At 35.4% G+C, this 19,571-nt stretch overlaps 1 protein-coding gene across 1 annotated transcript in view; it reads left to right on the top strand.

Moving 5' to 3' along the window:
• The first annotated feature begins 316 nt into the window (after positions 1–316).
• LOC125242256 (C3 and PZP-like alpha-2-macroglobulin domain-containing protein 8) overlaps positions 317–19,571 on the top strand; it is a 206,645-nt gene continuing 187,390 nt past the window's right edge. Inside the window, exon 1 of the mRNA XM_048151000.1 lies at positions 317–389. Coding sequence (XP_048006957.1) covers positions 325–389 — 65 coding nt within the window. The 5' untranslated portion in view covers positions 317–324. The remainder of the gene's footprint in view (positions 390–19,571) is intronic.

Raw genomic sequence — 19,571 nt, 5'->3', positions numbered from 1 at the left:
TTTTTGACCAGTGTATATGGTTATATGGGTCGCCTCTTTCTCAACAAGGGTTGGTTTTTGAAATGCAGTGGCATAAAAACGTTAGTTTTCTATTATTTATAGCTCATAACCTGACCGTTACGATATATCGTAGCACTACGCACTACGTACTACGACCTACAGTCACTCCTCGCTACGAAAACCTGGTAGAGGCATAGCTATACTATAAGATAACCGCTGAATGTGTAAATGCGCCATTTAATTACATGCCAGTAAATGCACAATAAACGGTTTATGTTTGTTTCAGGCGTGCTGAAATGCGCTGACGTCACGGCGCTCCGCAAGATGGCCGCCGCAGCGCTGCTGTTCGCGCTGCAGCTGGCGGTCGCCAGCGCTGGCAAGTGTACCACGTAAGTTATAACATATATTTGGCTTATTATTTTGGATAATAATATCTTGTTGATAATTGTTGTCCTTTTCAAGGGTGACGTAATCAGATTTTACGCTATTCCAAGTAGCATGTAAAGTTTATGTTTGAACACCTATCACATTGATGGCGTTATGTAGCTCGAAAAACGAAATTCTGGTCTGATACTTACTCGTGCACTTTTTTCGGTTCCCGTTTGTTTCTTATATTTATTATACTTTTAGTGAAAATTTGGGATTTTGACTTTTGGAGACCCTATACATCTCATAATTCATAATTCTTTATTTGAGATAGATATAGTGGTTACAGATCTTAGTCAAAAATATAGTTTCATATATCTAGATTTAAATAAGTCATACAAATTTTACATTTTTTTAGCTTACTTGCTAATACTAACTACTTAACTAAAGCTACCTACTTACTTACTTAATATAATAATAATGAGCTCTTAAGAATAATTTGGTCAAGTACTTATATTTTCTTTAGTTGAGACTTAATTGAACACAAAAATAGTGCCTTTTTATATTTTACTTACAATTAATATTTTCTATTCTCAATATTTCTGGGTAATGCTGACGTGTACAAGTACCCTGTGGCATATTTGCTGAATACATTATTTATGTGATATTTTTGTTTGGATTTAAAAAACCAATTTCCTCTCGCCACCAAATGTACACAAAACACACAAGCTTACCACTTCCACGAAAAATTTACACAAAAAACGAAAACTCGACGATTGACCTTCTCAAAGCAAAAGCGTAGTGCAAAAATGAAAGCCGGGCTCCACTCATGTGTGCGAAAGGCGGGTTTTATTCCAATTCTGGGGCATGCCGCGGGCGAAAGTGAAAACGTGTCAAGCGCCGAGCGGTAAATACTGCGCCTATTAGTGTTTACTACGTCATTATGAGACGCTCGATAGTCCATAACTGGGGCGTTGATTCTTGTTGAGTTGCATCGCCCGTAGGAATCTTTCATACAAGTTTATGACATGTTTTTTTGCGGTAAGCATTGAATTATATAGTAAAGTTTTTGAAATAAAAATAACACTTGTACTATTAATCTTCTGATGTAGACCAAATACATTTTAGGGTTCTCTGAGGTCAGCAACAGTATATGGCTCTCCTGCACGGGAAGCATGGTCGCGCGATAGACGATAAAATAGCAGGCCGTCCCTATCGCACTATTTGTGCGATATAGACGACCTGATATTTATCGGGGATACCCCCATTTGCCAGAATTTCATTTGCCATAATTTTATTTGCCATCCTATTCAACAATCATAATATTGTTTCTCATAACATCTTATGCCATAATCATTGTTTACTATATTAATCTAGTGCCAGAAACTTTGTTTCCCATAAAGTCAGTTTCCATAATGTCATTTGTCAGAATCATCGAAATCCGTAATTACCACATTCCATACCATCATTTGTCATACAAATTAGCGTCCAGAAAAGTCAATTTCCATAATGTGCTTTGGCAGAATCGAAAACTAAATAAACAATCTGAATCTGAATCTGAATCTGACTACTATAATAGGTACTATAAGGACTAGAGAATGAAACTGCTATCAGAAAGTAGGTTAGGTTAGGTTAGAACTGTGACCCCCTGGAAAATGAAACTGCTATCAGAAAGTAGGTTAGGTTAGGTTAGAACTGTGAACCTCTGGAAAAGGAAACTGCTTGAAAAGTAGGTTAGGTTAGGTTAGAACTGTGACCCCCCGGAAAATGAAAATACTATCAGACAGTAGGTTAGGTTAGGTTAGAACTGCGACCCCCTGGAAAATGAAACTGCTATCAGAAAGTAGGTTAGGTTAGGTTAGAACTGTGACCCCCTGGAAAATGAAACTGCTGGAAAAGTAGGTTAGGTTAGGTTAGAACTGTAACCCCTGGAAAATGAAACTGCTATCAGAAAGTAGGTTAGGTTAGGTAATAATATGGGCAACAATTAATATGGCAATAATTGCTTATGGCGTTTGAATATTCTATGAAACCATATTATTGCACTTAATAATATGGCTAACAAATAGTATGGCATTGTATGATTATGGAAGGTAATATTCGGATAAACAACGAGTATGTCATATGATTTTTATGGTAAACAAATCATTCGGGCAAATGAAATTCAGGCAAGTTAGATTCGGGCAAATGAATATTATGTTAAATGACTGTCGGGCAAACAATAGACAACCATTTTATCGCGCGACCATGCGTCCCGTGCTGATGTTAGTTATGTCCATGGGCGTCTCGCTGACGTGCCTCGTTTGCTGACAATTTTATTAAAAAAGAACGTATTATTAGAAAACTGATTTAAAATGTGCGTAAAAGCATCTCGTTTATCGCATACACCTAAACTATAACTACCTTAAGGTTGTCTGGAAGAAATCGCTCTTTAGCGATAAGACCGCCTGTTGTTTACCTTTGTTCGTGTTGCTTCCTTGTTTTTATTGTTGTATTTTAATAAGGTGTGCAATAAAGAGTATTTGTATGTATTGTATCCATATCACGGCAATAACTACGGAGGTATAGTATTCACTTCTTTGGAGCCTTAATGTATTAAGGGGTACGTATCACAATGTCTAAAATTAAAAAACCTAACGTTAAATGACCTACGTTCAAAATATCTAAAATCAAAATACCTAATGATTTTAAATACCTAAGCAAGTTTCACCTACGCACGAATTACCGAAATTTAAAATACCTATTGGACTAAATATCTAATGTTTGAAATACCAAAAACTATGTAACCTAAATTTTATACACCAACATTTGAAATACCCTATGGTCAAAATACCTAAAATGATTAACCGGTCAAAATACCGAAGTAGTAGGGTAGGTTCCGCGAGCGTAAAAGAATATTGAAGTGTTAATTTTAAGCATAGTATAGTTACGCATAACATGCTTTAGTCGAAATTTATCACGCAGAATTTTTATCATAGCTAATACTACTATATTGATGTTGCAGTTCTAACCTAACCTAACCTAACCGACATTCGTGCATTCTTAACAAAATATTGTATTTCTTGAGATCGCAGTTCTAACCTAACCTAACCGACTCTCCTGACTGCATTTACTATGGGTGGTTATTCTGATTTTAAGAAATATTCCAAATACAATTTTGCAAATCAATGTTATTCATAAAAAACGATCGGCGTAAAAAGTATTATGCGAACTCATTTTCGTACAAAGTAAGATTAGTATTATTTTACATTATGTCAAATTAATAAGTTTTCTGCCAAATTAACATTCGTCGAAAATCGATTATGCGAAGTTTGTTATGCGAAAATCGTTTCGGACAATTAAAGGTATGCCAAATAGAGGGAGCCCGATTGGTTTAAATCCTATATTAGAGTAAGTTTAGATTAGGTTAGAACTCCGCCCTTACACAACAACGAACTGCTTTTAAAGTAGGTTTAGGTTAGGTTAGAACTGTGACCACGCGCAAAAACAGTTTACAGATTAGGTTTAGGTTAGGTTAGTACTGTGACCACACACAAAACAAACAGTTTACAGAGTAGGTTTAGGTTAGGTTAGAACTGCGATCACACAGAAAAGAACGGCTTACAGAGTAGGTTTAGGTTAGATTAGAACTGCGACCCTACACAATTACACATCAACGCACGACCTTTAAAATAGGTTAGAAGAAGATTACGTTAGTTGTGACCAAACATAAAAACAAAAAAATTACAAATTGTAAAATTTTAGAAAAATTAACATTTGAAATACTTAGGTATACAGAATTACACAATTGAAATAATATTACGCGTAATAAATTTTATATAATGTAAAACAAAATGAAATGAAAAAATACAAAACAAAATACCACGATATAAAGTATACTCGGAATAAGTTATCTACGAAGTAAAAGTCCACGGTTTAATTTGACTTGTATCGATCATTCTACGATATGAACTTTACTGTCGATGAAATGAAATTATTTTAAACGTTATCTTTGAATTAATATTCGATTAATTGTCTGTCGACGATTCAAGGATAAACTGGTTACTTATTTAAGCCCCATTTATTAGACATTTTTGATTTTCGTATTTAATCATTAGGTATTTCGATTTTAGGTATTTTGAACGTAGGTCATTTAACGTTAGTTTTTTTAATTTTAGGTATTTTGTACGTAGGTCATTTAACGTTAGTTTTTTTTATTTTAGACATTATAATATGCACCTTTTTAAACTTTAGGTATTTTGAATTTCGGTCGAAACACCATTATGTATTTTGATTTTAGGTATTTTGAACGTAGGTCATTTGACGTTAGGTTTTTTAACTTTAGACATTGTGATACGTACCCGTATTAAGCCGTCTCGGCGGAGCTAGTGAACGAAATACCTCGCTTGGCTCGAGGTAATAGTTATTTGTTATACAAAGGGGCAAAGTTGTATTTTAACGCCGAGTGTCGAATTGAAAAACGAGCAAGTGAAAGGATTCTATAGTTCGAAAATAGAATCCTGAACTTGCGACTTTTTTAACACACGAGAAGTAAAATAAAACACAAAACTTTTCCCCTCACTATAGCGAGGAAACTACAACGCAAAAAATGCATTTATCACTGCTTCCAGTAGTTCCACAGGTGGTAAAACTAAACTAAACATCTTTATTACTAGATTAACCTACTTTTATCAATTTTAAAGCAGTTAATTTGACTTTATTCAAGGTCAAAATCTTTACCCAATAGTGGATAAAATGCGTTTTTACCCGCTGGTATTAAAGGACAAAACACGTGTTTCCGAGCTAGTGAGGGGAAAAATAAATGAATAATAAGTTACAGCTAGAAAGAAAGTTCAATAAGGTACTTTATTTTGTAAAAAGATACCGATTCTGTTGCTACTTAGGCAAAAAAAATTCAGGTCAGTAATCCTAAACAAAATTCCACAATAATTATATCTCTTTTACCACAGTAAATATATTATAATAAAGAGTACTATCGTATCGTTTTTCATACAGTATGGCCACTCCCGCTCCCCGCTGAAAGTGCCGCCCACCCCCTCTCGGTTACCTCACAGTTCCGCATCATCATCCTCCTTGCGTTATCCCGACATTTTGCCACGGCTCATGGGAGCCTGGGGTCCGCTTTAACAACTAATCCCAAGATTTGGCGTAGGCACTAGTTTTTACGAAAGCGACTGCCATCTGAAGTTCCAACCCAAAGGGTAAACTAGACCTAGGAATACATTGTATACTTGATCGCCAGTGTCCGAGATGCGCTTTTACAAGTACAACAAGAAGTACTTGCAAGAATTTCATCCTCCTTGCGTTGTTCGGGCATTAAATTTGCCGTTGCTCAGGCCACGTAGCCGAATGGCAAAAACGCTCACGAAATGAAACGCTCGTAAATATCTATCTCTATCGCTCTTGCGTATTGGCGTATGCGTTTCGTTTTTGTTTCGCGTCGTATAAATGCAAAAATGCCATTCGGCTACGGGGCCTGAAATCTTTGTGCTTTTGACAACCAATCCCAAGATTTGGCTTACGCACTAATTTTACGAAAACGACTGCCATCCAACCTTCCCACCCAAAGGGTAAACTAGGCCTTATTGGGATTAGTCGGCGCACGAACCCGCGACCTCCGGATTGAAAGTCGCACGCTAACGCTTGTCCTTTTTTTCTACCAGCACTTTTTTTTCACCATAAGAAACTTGCGAGGGTTTATTCTGGGTAGAATAAAGTGTGCTTATAATTATTATCCTTACGAAGCGAAAACGTCAAACAGACTTATTATAACGAGGGCGGTGTCATTGAGTTCTTGTCTCGCAGTCATTAGTGACAAGTTAAGGGAAACGCTGACTCAGGCCGTAACAAAAACTCAAACTTTGGAGTATGGATTTTCTCATGTAGGTATCTTTTCGTAAGAGAGCGGGAGAATAGCTTTCTGTGGCAGATTAAAATTACCTCTAATGATGTTCATTAACATAACTCGACATTTCTCCACGATTTTTCGTAGAATTTGTTTTGAAGAGAATTTGAAATTCATTTCTTTTTTTATTAAGTTAATTACCTGCAAACAAAAATCATGCAGTATCGTTAAACCAATAAGGTTTGTCTCGATACCTATTCCATTCCGCGGTAGATGTTACACAATACAACAATCATATAATTATGTGGGTATTCTATTCATTATACATATTATAACCAAAACAACAAATCGACAACATTGCACTGCAAGTTAAAAGTTGTAAACTGTTCTAATATAAAATTTTTGCCAGTCGAGACCTATTGACACCTAGTATCGAGTAGTGGTACTGATAATTCACGCCTTTTGACGCGTGATTGACGCGTGCTTGTCGCTAGATGTCACTATAACTTGCCTATACAAATATCTCGCGTTTACTGATGTATAGAGTTACAACTCTCCCTTACTTATTCCTCTATGGTATTTAGTATATCCGAAATATGTAAGAACAAAGTCACAGCGAGAAACATCCGCTTTGTAACTCGTGCGCTGTGGTTTATGGTGTCCAGTTAGAAACATTTTATTATGTAACTGCAGTTGTGTTTACTCGTACTTTGACAAAAATAAGGAACTGCTTTAACATTTTATTATAAATGTTGGATGAAATAAACGTCTTATGAAGCAGGATTATACTTGAAAATCAGACTGAATAATTTTAAACGTTTTATACACGATTTTGTTTTATCACACAGAAACGTCTGCGTGCGATTATATTTTTTTTTAATTGAAGAAAAAATGGAATCATTTACATCTCCAGCAGGACTCGAACCTGCGAGCTAGGCTTTGCCGGAGCCATCGCTCTCACCAACTGAACCACGGAGGCCTGCTGCTAAAAATATGTTTTATACACGAATTTATTTTATCAGCCGTAAAGTCACCCTTTGAGTTAGCCATGTTTATTTGTATTTAACTACACACTGTAGAATTTAAACTCATATAAAAACGTTGTTTGTCATCTACTCCACGTTACCCCTCGGCGCCAAAAATCAATTAATCATTTCCCCTTGGTAATAAAATTTACTACTCGACATCACTTCAGCGGAGCTTAGAAAACTCGATTTATTTTCGAAAGTCATCTATTTAATTGAAACAAGTTCGTGAGTTTGCTTACAAAGGAACTTAAGACCGAGCGGGATTTGGCAAAGTTTTAGGGTACCGTATCACGATCAATTTGTGTCACGAATGTTACCTTTTGTTGGGCGCAAACTGCTGGCATACAGACTATATGACATACTGAGGCCCAGGTTATTGAATGAGGAGAGAAAATACATATAAGTATAGTAAATTGTATTTAAAAAAATTGCTAGAAAATAGCGTATGATTAATTGGTACGTGCTTTAAGAATTATACAAAAATTAGCTTATCTAATTGAATGCAATATTTTTCTTATTAAGTAAACCTTGAAATTAAACATTATACTTATGTGTTTAGAAAAACGTCCCATTTTGTCGGTTACCATTAACTTGTATTTTTATTAATTATGAACAAAGAGGATCGAGTATTATAGAGAGTTACTGTCAAAGTAAAATGTGTAATCACAGTAGTAGACTGCCAACTCTCGACACAGGCTTAAAACTTTTGAACCTCAGTTTTGACAAATTGGCCCATATTCTAAGCTTGATATGTTTTAAAATGTCAAATATTAATATTAGCGCCATCTAGCTGAGCGTACCCTAGGCGACAGAGACGAGACGTAGGTATACTGCCATCTAGGCCACCGTACCTTTTTCTGTATGGTACTGAGGTACGTTTTTTTCTTAGACTTTATCTGTTTATAAGGAGTTATATAATGTCTTTGATTATGAATAAACTGACAAAGCGGCTTTATAGCAATCGACAAAGTGGGACGTTTTACCGTGCACACTCACATATAAGTTCCATGTAGAGGTATAATACCTAATCTTGTAATACTCGTATTAAAAAATGTGATACATATTCATGCAGTCCTATGGACATATTTTAAACGTGATGTACATACACACTTAGATTTTATCATGTATTTTATTGTCATATAAATTGAAACCATATAGCTCGTATCCAAGATAGACGCTGGACACTAAGGCTAACGTCATGGAAGGGCCCCCAAGGAAAAAGAGGTAGCGGGAGACCCACTACGAGATGGCAACACGACATCACCAAAACTGCCGGGCCAAATTGGATACAAGTGGCCAAGGATAGAGATACATGGAAGGCTTTGGAGGAGGCCTTCACCTGTGAAAACGGGGTTCTTGAATAATTTAATAGTAACTTACATTAATACAAATTAGCAGATAAGAAAACTTGTAAAAAATTCAAGAAATAAAAGGCTTTTTATTTTATTTTATTTATTTATTATAAATTGAAACTTGTACTTTTATCCACCAACCTTGTTTTATGTTAAGATACAACATCAATATTTTGACGACTCAGCTTTCCTACACATTTCGAGAACCGCAACAGAACCCGCGACAGGCGTCCCTTCATGTTTTTGCTGCAAGGGTTAGCAGTGACTTTGACTGGGTTAATGATGGCCAAACTTTGGGCCGTAAAAGTTTTTTCATAGCACTTTCCACACAAATTGTTCGCGGTGAACACTTTGCGACTTGCGTGATGCAAAGGGGATCAAGTGATACATTACGAAACTTTCAGACAAATTAATGAGTAGATTATTTATTGTATTTATATGTACAAAATTATATTGAAGTTTGGTGACGGGTTAAGAATTTTACCACCCCCTGTCTTCCCGTGGGTGTCGTAGAAGGCGACTGTGGAATATGGGTTAAATTGTGGCGTAGGCGAGAGGCTGGCAACCTGTCACTGCAATGTCACAATTTCGTTTTCTGTCAACCCCTTATTTGCCAAGAGTGGCACTGAAACTTGAGTAGTTTCATGCGCTCTGCCTACCCCTTCATGGGATACAGGCGTGATTGTATGTATGTATATTGAAGTACTTACAAAGATACATAACAGTGGTCTTTAGACTTCATTAAAAACGAAAGAAGACTGATCTCAACGGTGTGAAAACTTTTCTTTGAACCATATCAGTCGCTTGTAAATATTTTAAATTTCGAGAAGACTTAAATAAAATTGGTGATGTGAAAGTAGCTTCAAGTGGTAGAAGAAGATGTGATTCATTACAATTTTGACAGAATTTTCTGTATTTATTTAGAATTTTATTACTACATGACTCAACAATATTATTTCAACTTAAAAAAAATTGACACTTATATTTAGTAGGCACATTTTGAAGCTACGTTCGTGGTCCTTACTTTGATACGCCGAAAACTAACTAGAGTCTATTAGGAAAGTCAAGAGTCGTGGAATATATTGGACCCCATACATTTCACGACTCTTGACTTTCCGGACAGACTTAAACATGCGTGTTTTCTAGATAAGCCACTGTCCTGCATTATTCGATTATACCAATTCTCTCATTAATAGATAACACTGAATTAATATCAAAGAGGAATAATTATCTCCACATCCCGTTACCAAGCAATTTGGTTGGAACAATAGATACACCAAAACCCATTTCAAATCGACCTTTCCTACACAGAGGTATTATTTTAGCTGCAGATATTGTTACCTAATATAATGATATATCAATTGGCATTGTATAAGTATATCAGTACAGTCAGCATCAAAGGTAGTGGATCAAAAAAAGCTTCAGAAGTAACGACCATTATGTAACCGCTAAAATACCTAATATACGATAAATAAACTTTGAGTACGAGCTTTTTCACACTATTCAACTCGATATCGGAAGTTGTACCAATATTCTATGCAGTGTGTTATTTTTGAATTTCGATGAAAAGGAAGATTCCTTAAGTGTTTTCCTTAATTTCACAGAAAAATTAGCGTAATTCTTACTGTTATTGAGTTACTAAAAAAAATTTATGACTTAAAAAAAATAATCAAAATTTTACTAAATAAAATTTTACTTCCTAATGTTATTTTGACATAATACTGTCAGATACTTTACCTTAACTTTTATGTTCCCTTCATCATGTTCATCTTTCCTCTTAAGTTAGGCTGTTTATAATATGAATATAAAAGTAAAATACAAAAACACATACAAAACAATATAAAAAACATATAAACACATTATAAAAAACCTAACCTAGGGTGCCTCCAGCAGCGGGGCAGGGCCCAAGCTGCCGGTGGTTAGGGCTGCAGAGAAAGGAACCGTCGGACTATCCACGCTGTGTCCAAGATCACCGCATTCTGCATCTGGCCCTTGATCCAGCCACCTAGCGAGAGTCTCTTAAGATGTTGGTCGAGACTCTTCGCTATGAGACCGTTCGCTGAATGTAGGTATAATAAAGGAGAGTCTTTTTTTTAATTTAACTAACATCGATATACCAATTAGCTTCTGTTGATGAACCTAACGACCTAAAGAATTTAATGGAAATAAAAAGCACAATGTTTATTAAAGGCGTCATCTTCGACTCCCTACATCCGATATCGTATCGGATAATGTGAAATCTCTCTAACAATTCCACGTTACAAGCCGAAGGAGGCAATAACGATATTACCTTGGAAATTAAGTATGCAATCTAATTAACTGGCTGCCGGAAAATGAACATAAAAGTGTCTAGTTTAATGTGAAGTAATGGTAAAATGAATAAAGTCGAGAGTTAAATGAGTTATGGCATAGGAGTCATATCTAGTCAGTGTCGATGCCATTTATAATTAGAATTTTGTTAAAACCTCCGGCATAGTGGACCGATTTCCATCAAACATGAACATCGGTCTATCACAGACAGACACACACACAGACAGACAGACAGACAAACAGAGAGACAGGCGCGTCAAATTTATAACACGCCATCGTTTTGCGTCGAGAGTTAAAAATCGACCAAAAATACTTCACTTCTAACAATATCTACTGCCATCTCTCGACTAGAGATTGACCTCTGGTATAATAATTTTATCCATATCGTTTAAGATTATGTAGTTTTTTGATGTAATAAGAAAATATCAACATAGATTAGATATGAATTTAAAAAGCAATTCTCCACGTCAATACTAGAAATTAATTATTGACGTGTAAAATACTATTTTTTACCAATAAACGCTATCTATCTATCTATCTAATGCTGCAATAAATTCAAAGGTTACCTAATGAATTTTTACCCAGACAGTGATATTTGATTTTACAAACCCCGCGGCAATACTTCATACATACCTACATACTATGTACCATACACCCCAGTCAATGACAATGAAATTGTATATTTTCAAAAATTTCACGGATTTTTTTGTTTCAATTTTATCTCATGTGTGTAGCTTGGTACCAATAAATACGGTTGCAATGAAATCTATTTTAAAAGTGATACATTTAGAATCACGTATACAACCTCTTGATCTAACACCTTCAGGTCACTGGGCTTGCTTCAAAAGTGGGTGGTGGGGGGTTGGCGGGAGAAAACTTCAGTACGCCAGTTCGTGGTGTGATTTAATGGATTGTTCGAACTTCCGCCAAGTCAATACATTCCAGTCAGCTGCTAAAATGACACCGAAACTTGGAAGTACTTAGTCAAGAACAAAGCCAGAAAGCGTACTAATATTAGTAGTTTAATTAATTTAACAAAAAAACTACGGCTTTGTCTTTGTTCGAGTTTAAAAAAGAAGTAAAGCAGTAGTTTTTGAAAAGCTTTTCCGGGAAAATTACGGATTCTGTTAAACGTTTTTTTGTAAAGTTGACCTGCTATACTTATCTCTAGGAAAAGGCGGGTTGCCAGGGCTGGCAGCACATGAATAATTCAATACGGCGTAATGAGCCGCGGGCACGTCTTCAGTCATACTGTGGAGGAAATCTATGGAAGCGGCTGAGCAAGGCTCAGCCCTAATGATTTTAACAAAAAAGTGTCCGCGTAAAATGGAACGTTAACGGTTGGTTAGGTTGGGTTTGCTTGGCTGGCGTTTTTCCTTTTTGCTTTTCGTTTTAAGATAGAAATGTACATATTTACAGTAGATATTTGAGTCTTGTTTTCCTTAATTAAGAACGTGTGCACCTGGAGAAAATTATTATGAAGTAATACGGATTTTCCTATTGAATACTAATTTATATTTTAATAGTTTTGACTTATTTATATCAGCAGGTAAATTTCAATGCCACAACATCAATGACATTTCTTTAAAACAACATAGTAACTATTGAAGTTTTATAAATAAAAAAACCTTCAGTAATCTTTAATTAAATAATTTATAATTAGTAAAGTAAAATAGTGACAAAATATTTTACTGTTTCTGATTGCACACAACAAAAATATTATGTAGGTATGTACGCGTGTGTTGAAGTTAAAGTATCTCACAGAAAAATTGGAGCTGATACCTGATAAGTAAATGAAAGTAGGTGCAATAATGTTACTTATTTTTTAATAATCTGTTATTTTTTTTGACACAAGACCTCATAATACTAATATTATTACGATTCAGTCTACATAAATGTTCCGCCCTAACGGACGCTCAGTTTAATGAATTCCGACTAAATTGTCGACATCGGAGTGTCATTTGATCCACAAAAAGTCTAGAAACAAACCAGCTGGCCTAGCCGAAGAGACAAGCGTTAATTTAAAGTCTGTCGCGCCACTACAGTACAGCGATAGGGAAACCTAGCTTCTACGATAAGCTTACGAAACGTTGGCTAGTTACCCTGGAAACAAACCAGATGTTCCCCAAACAATGCTTCGCGATAGTTTCTGTTGCGTGTTACATTGTTTTGTATTGTTTTTTATTTTTTTTCGTTCTCCGTGCACAAATACTTACTTTATTAAACAATAGTGCACCAGGTTCTAGCCGGGAGGCGTGCGCGTAGCCAAAGCCAAAGGCCTTTATGACACTTTAATGAAAAGAAAAGCAGAGAAAAATCACCCGCCAGCGTGTAAAAAAGACTATTTGAGATTTGATGTAATCTATACTAATATTATAAATGGGAAAGTGTGTTTGTCTTTTGTTCGTCTTTCACGCGGAGTGACGAATTGACGTATTTTTTTACGTGGAGGTAGTTGAAGGGATGGAGAGTGACAAAGGCTACTTTTTGTTTCTTTCTAACCTTCACATCCATAAAATAGAAGTAGAAGTTCGTATGGAGCGTTCCGCAATTTTCGAATTTAACGCGTGCGAAGCCGCCGGCAAAAGCTAGTCTAAAATAAAATTAACTGGGCTATTAGCTAAATTATGGTCTATGGAAAAAAAAACTATAGACCTACTAGATAAGAATGCAAAGTTTATTTCCGGTGAAGATTTTTGGTAACTATTGTCGCAGAGCTGTAAGAACCTCTTTTTGACACATGACAGCGTCCACAAAACGTAAACTCGCGCAACCTAATGAAATTTTAAATAAAATCCTGTAATAATATTAAAAAAAACCAAGTACTTAAAAACAATAAATATTTCGCTTACTTTAACCATAATCTAACACATGTTACATTTTTGCGGATCTTCGTTAGTGATTATTTTACGATATTAATTTATCACGCAGGATTTACTTATTATGTCATTTATCATTCATTTTTATTTTTAAACTAGTGCTGTGGCAGAGTCTGTCATTTCGATTCAAATGACATTTCAGTAAGTTGATAGAAATCGTATATTTGTTTAAGCGCCTCCTTGTACATAGGGCCTGATCGATTCAACCAATTCGAAATTAATCGTTAGATTTGGCAAACGATACGTCTTAGCCACATCGCAACATACTTCAAAACAAATGTGTCAAAAATGTGAACTTACAGATCCGGGACAATACGTATAATATTTGTATGAGAAACTATCAATTACACGTAGCATATTACAGGAAATCGAGGTTTACAGTCCTTTATCACTTTAAGTAGTTTTTCCCGTTTTTCGGTTTTTCTATTTCCAGCGCCAGAAAACTTAAAAAGTATTTTATATTATATTGTCTTCGGTTACCGCGATAGTTACTCATGAAATAAAACTATGGAAACGGATTAAATCGCGTATAATGAATTTAAAATACATCCCGACGTTTCGAACTCTTTACAGCGTTCGTGGTCAACGGGTGACTGAGGAAAAATTAAAATGTGCAAAAGCTACCCACTTACAAGAAATATTAACGAACCATGACCACAAATAATATAGATTTCTAAGGCAGGTTCACACACTATTAATAAAGCCAGTTATACAATATTCAAAAAAATTTACCATTACTCTGTTAAAACATGACATGACGTGTCTGTGTTGTGTGTCTGTGTGTGTTGTGTTCTGTGTTTCTTGTAAGTGGGTAGCTTTTGCACATTTTAATTTTTCCTCAGTCACCCGTTGACCACGAACGCTGTAAAGAGTTCGAAACGTCGGGATGTATTTTAAATTCATTATACGCGATTTAATCTGTTTCCATAGTTTTATTTTATTTTATATTAATCAAACCTTTTCCCAACCCGTGTCCGTGCGTGCCCCATTAGCGGCACGTTTTAGACCGACGCATAAACAGCCAGCGATACTGCATTAAGACGCAACAGGAAGGGTCAATTCTCCATACAAACGCTCTCGACTATTTCCTCGATGGTTTTTGAAGATAGAGCAATGATTTTTTCAACACAGATTGCTATTATTTTTATGTGTGTCAAATCGTTTTGATTCATTTTAATACGATTATTCTTATTTTTAAAGACGCTAGAGCCCGTCAAAATTTTCCAAAAACGGCCATATTGATTATGGCGCAAAAAAGGTGTGGTATTCAAAATTGATAACAATTAGCCAATTTCATTGTTATTCAGATTCTCAAATTTCGTTACGATTAATTAAGTTTTGGAGGAGGAAACGGTCGAGAGCGGAGTCTCTGAGTTGTTCTTATTGGACAATTTTTTTTTCGATAAATCTAGTTAATAACACGAGTATAACTATTTAACTAAAATTCCCAAATTGAAAGGGGGGCTTTCCATTTTATCTTTTTCGCTCCTGATGCGTGTTAACCCCGGCTGACAGAAGCCAATCCCGGATTCGGTTCTCACGTATCGGCCATTACCATTTTCTATTTATTTGTTGCTTGGCTCGCCCGGCCGCTGTCGGGACAATGGAGTCACGCGCCCACGCCACTTTACTGCCACTCGACCGCTGAAAATATGAGGGAGCACCTTAAAAATTAAATATATGGAGATTGAGCAGAACGCAAATGCCTTAAGGGTGGCTGTAGAATTCGTAATGTGATGTTTTTATGTTATAATAAAGTCTCGTAACGTTAAACATTATAGAAAAAAATATTCAAAAACCATGAATATGTAATAAGTAGGTAAGTACAGAGTGGTAAATCTCGACTGGGAGCCAAATGTAACTGGTCCATTTTTTCCATGTTTTACAATGTTTGCATTATTAATAGAGTGTCCACCAGTAGGCGTGTTCAGTGGATACATGTAGAACTCAACATCATAGTGTAATAATGGAAAAAATGGATTAGTTACAATTGCCCCCCAGTCGTGATTTGCCCCGCTGTACCTTATGCATAATCAAATAATATAATGATGAATGGACAAGGCAATAAAACATATCATATGCAAGTAGTTAGATAACTGAAAACCTAGTTAAAATATAGGTTCTAAAATACTGTTTATTTATGTCTATGAACAATAATAGTTATCCTTCTTGTAACTTTTGAAATGTCTAAGTAATCCATTTTTTCAATATTTACAGTTGACACCAAGTCAACAGCGAAATTAAATTCTGTTTACCACCTTCCATCGGCCTCAGCTATAAATTAAAGCCGCAGATGCAATCACATCTCAAGAGTTTATCGATCAGCGGCCGCGAGAGTCCACTCGTGAGCTTTTGTCGCCAGAATTTGTTGAAACGTACAATAACGTCACTCGCATCCCGGGGAATGGATGTGGACAGCCTCATTATGGAGCTGAGCGCTTTCATATTATTTTGGGAGCTTTTAACTCTATTTCAGAATACCTTTTGGGGTAAGTATGAATTTAACATGCAGAATGGAGAATAAAAGTATACTTTTATCTTTTTTGTGTTCTAGTCTTGTTAGAGAAGCATATTTGACTAACGAACCTTTACATTTCGGATGGATGATCAGTATGATGCATCCATTTCGTAATGGTAAAAACTTTGAAGTGGATTTTGAAATTTTGCATCCACTGTTAGATATATTTTAACATCATTATACTTAATAGGTTTTTAACAATTTCGTAGTGTGGTTTTTAAATTTTGTAAAAAAATATTGTCTACTAGCTTTTGCCCGCGGCTTCGCTTGCATTAAATGAATGCTCCATACATACTTCCACCCCCCATTCTAGGGAAGTGGCGGGTTAAAAAGAGACAAAAAGTAGCCTATGTCACTCCCCATCCCTTCACCTATCTCCATTTAAAAAAATCACGTCAATACATCGCTCCGTTTTGCCGTGAAAAACGGACAAACAGACATACACTTTCCCATTTATAATATTAGTATGGATCAAATGTAGTATCGATATCTAGATCGAATGCTGTCATGCTATTACTAAAGGCGTTAGCGTTAGCTGTTATTAATATTTTAATATTATTATAAAAATGGTAAGGTATTTATTTCTATAGGTGAATAGGTAGGTATTTAATTGTGGTGCACCCTGTCTTATTTGTTAGAACCGTGAAGCCCAATAAAGATCCGGAATTGAAAATGCTATACGCCTAAAGGCACACCGCTAACTTGATGGCCAGACGACATTCGTTAAACATTTGTCTACTTACAACTGCTAATGGAAGATACACTTAACATAACACTAATCGGTACATCAGTTTATCTCCTTTCTAGTACAATACCTATACTCGAAAACTACGAGAGCAAAGTACAAACTCATTCCACATTTGAAATTACTTTTTAGTTATGTAAAATAAAATTATTACAAGTAAGAATGAAACGTATTATTACTATGTTTTAAATTCATAATTCAAGGCTAGAATCATAACATGAAACGGTTTTAGCTAATCTGAGTAGGCATAATAACTTATTTAAAACAATGTAGTAGGCACAAGATAAGGATAGTATAATTTGTCAACTGTCCAATGCAAAGTTAGCAATAAAAGAAAACAACGTCCTCACAACACAAGTTTGTATCCAATTTCATATACATTTCGGCTAATATACAGGGGGTCAAGTCTATATTTTTTAATTTTATGTATTTACTTAGCGGTTACAGAATGGTAAGTAGACACTTTTGGTAAGTAGACAAGCATTGTTTGATCCGCTACAGATGCTGATTTTTCTACAACATAAAATACGAGTAAATTAATGATACTTGTATAAATTGAAATTATACAACGAACAATCTTTAAAACATCGGAAGAACATTTCAACATTTACACATACTTTTTTTTTATTTAGAAAAGCTCATTTGAATCTGGCATTAATCACATTTGAATTACCAGTAAAATACTGGTTTGTATTCTACGAGCTGCCTGCGTATTATGCTTCCAATTTTATAACTTTTACTATGGATAAAGTATCCGTCGTGCTTTGGCAAGTATGTCAGTGTGAGAGTGACAGATGTCATATCCATGTGGATAAGTGATAAAAATTAGAAGCACGATACGCCGACTGGACACATGTACTTTGACAAAAATAAATAAGTTCTAGTTACTACTATTGAACAGTCCCCATCAGTGAGGCAATACTTCGTCCTGTTCCACCCTGTATAAAGCTTTAGTCAGAGGAAGAATTGTTGGCTGGATATGTGTTCGACATATCAACTCGCAACCCTCATCAAATAGAGACATTATGGGGCCATTTGTCTTGGTATTTTGCTTAAAATAAAAAATAGGTTTGTTCTAGTTTATATTACGTATGTTACGACTCAGAATTTGTTTATTTACATTAATAATAATAGTTATTTGTTATACAAGGGGGCAAAGTTGTATTTTAACGCCGAGTGTCGAATTGAAAAACGAGTTAGTGAAAGGACTCTATAGTTGAACCACGAGCGAAGCGAGTGGTTCGAGAATAGAATCCAACAAGTGAATGAAAGACCGATATTGTCTCTGGTCCGCAACTGAATCGTTTTGACAAGAAAAGGATGACGCTATAGGAATCGTATAAATCTATTTCGTTTTCCCCTTGTGACGTTTGATCATTCGAAAACCAGGAACGATTACAAATTTTTAATTTTATTTTATTCTTAAAACTGGAAAAAGAAACATTTAAAATATTTAAATGTAAAATTCACAATAATTACAATGATTTTGTGTAAAACATCGTGTCTTTTTGAACAAAACTATAAATAAATGATAAAAATATATATAATGACACTAATGACAGTTCGTTAAAGCTTATGTTTAGAACATCGCGCCCTTGACTAGTAGGTAATTAATAATAAAGTTTTTATTTACGTATTTGAAGTGCTGTGCTCGGCTATAGAACTCGCAGTGTTTGGATGATATTTTAACAAATTCGTAAGTCATTAGTATTTATAGGTAGCTCACTCGTGTCTGAATTTAATGTATATCGCTAAGTTATGCTAGACCTAGTTGATTCCTTAGCCATCCTAGTTCTAGGCATAGTTTGTCGCAAGTATTAACATGACTCCTTGCATATCGACTAAAAAAGGATCAGACTTTTCTCGCTCTTTTTGATTTGCGTTTTTGCGAAAACTGCGAGATCATAAGGCACTCTAAAAATGTAAAAACGTGTAGTTAGTTGGAATAATAAAACTTTATATTTTATTATCGAATCGGTAAGGATCGAAAAACCAAAATAATAAATTAACCAGGTGATGAAACTAGCTTTAGTTATATTTTCCATCTCCTACTCCTTATAAAAAACACAAAACTATTTAGTATCGCTAGTGTTACAACAAAGCGATTCAGAATAATGCGGTAAGTGAGTAACTTTTTATGAATCGCTAAATTTGACATTCCTGCGATTCAGTTTAGGCTCAAGTGGCATGTCATGGTACGAAATACACTTGAGATGAGTGAATGAGACGGCTGGGACGCTTATCGCTCGCTCGGTCGAAATTTGATCGCAATAACAATGTCGTGGTAGGAAATTGCGACGCAGTTCAGTTTAGGTCCTAAACTGAATCGCGTTAAGAGATCATGGTAAGGCCCCTGAACTTAGCGAGTTTTTCAATACACGAGAAGTAAAATACATTTGCACCCATGTGTAACCCAAAACTTTTCCCCTCACTATAGCAAGGAAACTACAACGCAAAAAATGCGTTTAGCACTGCTTCCAGTAGTTCCACAGGTGGTAAATCATCTTCATTACTATTAGATTCACCTA

The sequence above is a fragment of the Leguminivora glycinivorella genome, chromosome 2 (genome assembly GCF_023078275.1).
Source record: "Leguminivora glycinivorella isolate SPB_JAAS2020 chromosome 2, LegGlyc_1.1, whole genome shotgun sequence".
Lineage (NCBI taxonomy): Eukaryota > Metazoa > Arthropoda > Insecta > Lepidoptera > Tortricidae > Leguminivora > Leguminivora glycinivorella.
The sequence above is the reverse complement of the archived record's forward strand: the minus strand, read 5'-3'. Positions and strand labels throughout refer to the sequence as shown.